Source organism: Somniosus microcephalus, chromosome 3, assembly GCF_052327205.1.
Source record: "Somniosus microcephalus isolate GS21.2 chromosome 3, FLI_Smic_1.0, whole genome shotgun sequence".
Classification (NCBI taxonomy): domain Eukaryota; kingdom Metazoa; phylum Chordata; class Chondrichthyes; order Squaliformes; family Somniosidae; genus Somniosus; species Somniosus microcephalus.
The window spans coordinates 289492868-289499734 of record NC_140989.1 but is presented as its reverse complement, the minus strand read 5'-3'; the positions used below and the strand labels follow the sequence as shown (position 1 = coordinate 289499734).

Below are 6867 nucleotides of genomic sequence, written 5' to 3'. Positions count from 1 at the left end.
TTCCTCTCTCTCTCTCCTTCCCTCTCTCTCTCTCCTTCCCTCTCTCTCTCTCTCTCTCCTTCCCTCTCTCTCTCTCTCTCCTTTCCCTCTCTCTCTCTCTCTCCTTCCCCTCTCTCTCTCTCCTTCCCTCCTCTCTCTCTCATCTTCCCTCTCTCTCCTCTCCTTCCCTCTCTCTCTCTCTCCTTCCCTCTCTCTCTCTCTCCTTCCCTCTCTCTCTCTCATCTCCTTCCCTCTCTCTCTCTCTCTCCTCTCTCCTCTCTCTCATCCTCTCCCTCTCCTCTCCTTCTCTCTCTCTCTCCTTCCCTCTCTCTCTCTCTCCTTCCCTCTCTCTCTCTCTCTCCTCCTTCCCTCTCTCTCTCTCTCTCCTTCCCTCTCTCTCTCTCTCTCCTTCCCTCTCTCTCTCTCTCTCTCCTTCCCTCTCTCTCTCTCTCTCCTTCCCTCTCTCTCTCTCTCTCCTTCCCTCTCTCTCTCTCCTTCCTCTCTCTCTCCTTCCCTCTCTCTCTCTCCTTCCCTCTCTCTCTCTCTCCTTCCCTCTCTCTCTCTCCTTCCCTCTCTCTCTCTCCTTCCCTCTCTCTCTCTCCTTCCCTCTCTCTCTCTCCTTCCTCTCTCTCTCTCTCCTTCTCTCTCTCTCTCTCTCTTCTCTCTCTCTCTCTCTCTCTCTCTCCTTCCCTCTCTCTCTCTCTCCTTCCCTCTCTCTCGCTCTCCTTCCCTCTCTCTCTCCTTCCCTCTCTCTCTCTCTCTCTCGCTCCTTCCCTCTCTCTTCCCCCCAGTCGCTCCCTCTCTCTCTTCCAACAACAACATGCCGTCAAAAAGCCTCGGCACCGCCGGGCTCCCCCAGCTAGTTATAATATAAAAAGGGCCATGAAAATTCAGTTTTGCTAGTTGGCATTCCAAACACTGACAACATTTTCATAATTAAAATTTTTCAATGCATCAATATTTAATCCTAGAGAGTTCAATTCAGGATTACAAGCATGGATTTGTGATTTTATACCTTGTTAGCCTGGATCAGATGGAAATCTTTCCCATATGCCTTAAGTCCCTGTTCAAAATTCCTACATTCTTCTTCACTCCAAATTGAGAGTTCTTCTACAGCAAATAAAAAACACATTAGCAAAATGGTGCAGACTGCAACGCAGTTCACAAGCATTAATTACATTTGTGCCTTAATTTGAAGAGCACAACTTGCCTTGGGTAATATTTGCAGCAATGCTGAGATTTAGCACTTGGCTGATTTACAAGTAATTATTTTGAGTAAAAAAACAGAACGTTCTCAGCCAAGGCTGTGACTTTTATTGACAGGCATTCCAGCCAAGCTTTTTTTAAGGTTATGAATCAGGAGAACAAACTCCCTAGGTCACAGCAACTGTGGATCGGTGACCTATTTCCAGGCCTCCATAGCTTTCAGGCAGCTCTCCCTTTGATTTTTTTCTTTTGCCATTGGGGAAGTTTCTTGGCTCCAAATAACAGCAAAGTACCTAATATTGGGAACTAGATGATGTTTGACGTTTTCAGTGAGGGCAGCAGAGAGGAAATAAAATCTGTATCTTGCTATTCTTGGCCCTACACTTTGGTGCTCCAATGCCTCATCCCACTATGCTGCCCTTCTGTCTTGTTAAACAATACGCCAGCTAAAAATGGGTGGCTGCTGTTGAAGTAACAATGAGTTATGTTCCTTTAAAAGTTACAGCAGATGGTCAAATAGATCACAATTATTTATATGTATATCAAATGTACAGTAGCATGGAAGCTTTTGATTTTTAACTACCCTACACCTAGTTAATGAAAAACTAGATAAGGTAATACTACTTTGGATAAGGTAATACTTACTTGGAGGCTTCACTCCATTAAGACAATGGGATTTAAGTACTCCCTAGTTAAGTCCCCCCCCCACCCACATTAATCTTAAACTGTTTACAAGTAATTATTTTGAGATTAATATCGGCATGGCCAGTTCAGTAGGTGCAGAACTCATGAAACTTAAAAGGAAAGTATTCATAAGGATATATTATACATCAACTCGAAAAAATAATTGCTGCAGTTCAAGAAATAAAACCAGCAGCTAAAAGAAGTAGAGTGTGACCAGATTTCTCAATTCAGCTTTGGGAAAACATGCATTCAACTAAAGCCAAGGTATGAAATGAACTTGGAAATAGGGATAAGTGTATTATGGAAACCAGTGTTCCCTCTAATTTTTTTTTGGGCTGCGCAGCCCCTTCAAAAATCCATGCATGCATGGTACTTGCATTTAAAAGCCAGTGACCAGCTGTGCCGGAGCTCCAGACAGCTGAAGGGAACATTGATGGAAACGCGGCTTAATTTTACAAACACAGGAATAAGAAAGGGGAAAAAACAATGCTGAAGACTTCACCTAACATCCTTCAAGTGCAGGATGCATAACTGAACATTTCTTCTGACCTTTTCTGACAAAATTTACCTAAAGCATCTGAAAGACAATCTTGAGGCCAGCCTCTGGGGTAAAGATAGATACGTTGGAAAAATTAAGCATCTGTAGTCTTTCTCCCCAGAAACTGGATGAGGAGACAATTATAGACAGAAGGGCATTAAAAACTGAAGGATAGAAGTCTCTGTCAAACTGTACAGGAAGCTTAATATCTATCCAACTGATCTAAAATACAACTAATAGAATTATTGAAAAGCCAAGTTGAAATGGTTACTAACATGTTAGTTAGACTGTCAGGCTTTCAACTGCAAAGGAAACACCACCACCTAGTGGAAAATTAATATGCTCTTACCTCTGGCTGCTTTCACATTAAATCTCAATCTTCGCAGTGCTTCCTCCGTATCAAAGTTGCATTTAACCAACTCATACAATGCCTGAGAAAGACAAAAGGAATTCTCATATCTGTGGATTTTTCTGCATTAGTAACCAAACATGTTATTTATTTTGTTAGTAAGATTTTATTATATGTTAAGATATTTTGAAGGGTTCTCACCCAAAACAAAGTTTGGTTTGTAAAATTAGGTCTCTGGATATAATTTTTAGTAGCAATCTATGGTTAATGTTTATTAAGGGTATTCACACTTAAGAGCATGTTTAATAAATACAATTTATCAGCTAATGAGGGTGGGCTGCACAGTGATCCTAAATGGAGTGCTTCTAGACAGAGTGCTAAATTGGGAGAGAGTAGAACTTCGGAGCAGAGGGGGAAGGAGGAGAGAGTGAGAGGAGTGGCTGGAGATAAAGGTAGGCCCAAGAGCCTGGAGGGAGTGCGAGCGTCAGGGAGTAAGGCAAGTAATGTCAGCACAAGGGAAGGAGCTGAAGAGAAAAAAAACAAATTGGTGAGTAGCTGGTGATTGTTCTTTTTTAAGTCTGGAGTTTATTTCTGTTACGTTAGTTAATAATCTATTAAGTAGAAGCATGGCAGGGCACCTCAGTCCCGTGGAATGCACATCTTGTGCCATGTGAGAACCACGTGTGCAGGAAGTGTCGTCAGCTGGAGGAGCTCAAGCTCCAGGTTTTGGAGCTTGAGCAGCAGCTGGTTTCACTGCGGTGCAGCCGTGAGGCGGAGAACTACCTGGATAGCATGATTCAGGAGGTGGTCACCCAGCAACGTAAGGGTGTGCAGGCAGAGAGGAAATGGGTGACTGCCCTGCCAGACAGACAAGTAGTGAAGGAGTCCCCTGAGTGCATCTCACTCTCAAACCAGCATTCAGTACTGAAATACTGAATGAGTACAGCCAGAGCCAAGTCCACGGCATCATGGGTGGCTCAGCTATACAGGGCTGGGGGGAGGGGGGGGGGGGGGGGAAGGAGGAAGATCGGGATGGTGGTGGGGGATTCGATAGCTAGGGGAACAGACAGGCGTTTCTGCTGCCGCAGAAGTGATTCCAGGATGGTATGTTGCCGCCCTGGTGCCACGGTCAAGGGTGTCACTGAGCGGCTGCAGAACATTCCGAGGGGGAGGGTGAACAGCCGGATGTCGTGGTCCATATTGGTACCAACGACATAGGCAGAAAGAGGGATGAGGTCCTGCAGGCAGATTTTAGGGAGCTAGGAAAGGGATTAAAAAACAGGACCTCAAAAAGTAGTAATTTCTGGATTTCTCCCAGTGCCACGAGCTAGTGAGTATAGAAATAGGAGGATAGAGCAGATGAATGAGTGGCTGAAGAGATGGTGCAGGAGGGAGGGCTTCAGATTCCTTGGAAATTGGGACCTGTTCTGGGGGAGGTGGGACCGGTACAGGACGGATGGGTTGCACCACAACAGAGCCGGGACCAATGTCCTCGCAGGGCGGGGGGGGGGGGGGGGATGTTGCTAGTGCTGTTGGGGAGAGTTTAAACTAATTTGGCAGAGGGATGGGCACCAGGATGTAGCATTAGAAAGGAGAAACAAAGGATTGGGAGAGACAGCTAGCACTAGAGTAAGAAATAGTAAGGTATTAGGTGGGGTCAGACTAAGAGAGAATACAAGAAGGTCCAAGAGAGGTTTACAGTGCATGTGTGTTAATGCACAAAGCGTGGTAAATAAGGTTGGTGAGCTGCAGGCGCAAAAAGCCACATGGGAATATGATGTTGTGGCGATAATGGAGACCTGGCTCAAAAAAGGGCAGGATTGGGTTTTAAATATTCCTGGATCTAAGGTGTTCAGGAAAGAAAGGAGGTGGGGTGGCAGTATTGGTTAAGGAGAATGTTACAGTGCTGGAGAGAGAGGATGTACTGGAGGGGTCAAGGACAGAATCTATTTGGTTAGAGTTAAGAAATAAGAGGTGCCATTACACTACTAGATGTATTCTATAGACCACCAACTAATGGGAAAGATATAGAGAAACAAATTTGCAGGGAAATTACAGAGAGGTGCAAGAACTATAGAATGGTAATAGTGGGGGACAGGGCACAAATTCAAAATCGGCTGATGACACAAAACTTGGAAGTATAGTGAACAGTGAGGAGGATAGTAAGAGACTTTAAGAAGACATGCAGGCTGGTGAAATGGGCGGACATGTGGATGAAATTTAACACAGAAAAGTGCGAAGTGATACATTCTGGTAGGAAGAACGAGGAGAGGCAATATAAACTAAAAAGGTACAATCCCAAAGGGGGTGGATGAACAGAGAGACCTGGGGATATTGGTGCATAACTCATTGGAAGGTGGCAGGGCAGGTTGAGAAAGTGGTTAAAAAAAGCTTACGGGATACTGGGCTTGATAAATAGAAGCACAGAGTACAAAAGCAAGGAAGTTATGATGAACCTTTATAAAACATTGGTTTTGCCTCAACTGGAGTAGTGTGTTCAATTCTGGGCACTGCACTTTAGGAAGGATGTGAAGGCCTTAGAGAGGGTGCAGAAAAGATTTGAGAATGATTCCAGGGATGAGGGACTTCAGTTACGTGGATAGACTGGAGAAGCTGGGGTTGTTCTCCTTAAAGCAGAGAAGTTTAAGAGGAGATTTGATAGAGGGGTTCAAAATCATGAGGGGTCTGGACAGAGTAGATAGAGAGAAACTGTTCCCATTGGCGGAGGGGTCGAGAACCAGAGGACACAGATTTAAGGTGATTGGCAAAAGAACCAAAGGCGACAGGAGGAAAAAGTTTTTTACGCAGTGAGTGGTTAAGATCTGGAATGCACTGCCTGAAAGGGTGGTGGAGGCGTGGCTTTCAAAAGAGAATTGGATAAGTACCCGAAGGAAAAAAATTTGCAGGGCTATGGGGAAAGGGCGGGGGATTGGGATTAGCTGAAGTGCTCTTGCAGAGAGCCGGCACGGGCTTGATGGGCCGAATGGCTTCCTTCTGTGCTGTAACCGTTCTATGTTTTCTATGATGATAAACTTTTTCATGTGTAAGTATGTTTTTTGTCATTAGACTTGTTTAGCATATAGGTGCCAATATACAATAGGAAAACTACAGTTAAGCTAATAAACTTTGATGTTGTGCAACATGCTACTTGTGCGATAATCTTATTCACCTCAAATAGCTATCAAGACTTCCACCCTCCAATCATAGCCACCTTAGTGTTATTGTGACAAATTTTTTTTGCTCAAGTGTTTGTTTAGTAACCGTCACCGTAAACTCATAAAAGCCATAAATGTTACATTGCATACATGCCAAGAGTCTTGTTGGTACAGCCTTGAGCATAATTCAGATTTAAACAATGTGGTGTGATTGGTAAATGTGATTAGAACTATTTGTTCGCATGGAGAGTAAACGCCAACATGGGTTGGTTGGGCCGAAAGCCTGTTTCCGTATTGTAACTTTGATGCATAGAAACATAGAACATAGGAGCAGGAGTAGGCCATTCGGCCCCTCGAGCCTGCTCCGCCATTCAATGAGATCATGGCTGATCATCCAAATTCAGTACCCTGTTCCTGCCTTCTCTCCATATTCCTTGATCCCTTTAGCCTTAAGAAATATATCCAACTCCTTCTTGAATATATTTAATGAATTGGCCTCTACTGCCTTCTTTGGCAGAGAATTCCACAGGTTTACCACTCTCTGGGTGAAGAAATTCCTCCTCATCTCTGTCCTAAATGGCTTACCCCTTATCCTTAGACTGTGACCCCTGGTTCTGGACTCCCCGACCATCGGGAATATCCTTCCAGCATCTAGTCTGTCTAGTCCTGTTAGAATTTTATAAGTTTCGATGAGATCCCCTCATTCTTCTAAACTCCAGCGAGTACAAGCCCAATCGAACCAATCTCTCCTCATACGTCATTCCTGCCATCCCAGGTATCAGCCTGGTGAATCTTCGCTGCACTCCTTCCATGGCAAGGACATCCTTCCTCAGATAAGGCGACCAAAACTGCACACAATACTCACGATGTGGTCTCACCAAGGCCCTGTACAACTGCAGCAAGACATCCTTGTTCCTGTACTCAAACCCTCTCGCTACGAAGGCCAACATACCATT

The 6867-nt window shown here is 44.5% G+C and overlaps 1 protein-coding gene across 6 annotated transcripts in view; it reads right to left on the bottom strand.

Moving 5' to 3' along the window:
- LOC147122047 (mesoderm induction early response protein 1-like) overlaps positions 1-6867 on the bottom strand; it is a 75706-nt gene that overhangs the window by 25882 nt on the left and 42957 nt on the right. For all 6 annotated transcript variants that reach the window (XM_085982732.1, XM_085982735.1, XM_085982733.1 and 3 more), the window contains 2 exons: positions 2757-2838; positions 995-1089 (listed from right to left, as the gene is read on the bottom strand). In XM_085982732.1, coding sequence (XP_085838858.1) covers positions 995-1089; positions 2757-2838 — 177 coding nt within the window. The remainder of the gene's footprint in view (positions 1-994; positions 1090-2756; positions 2839-6867) is intronic.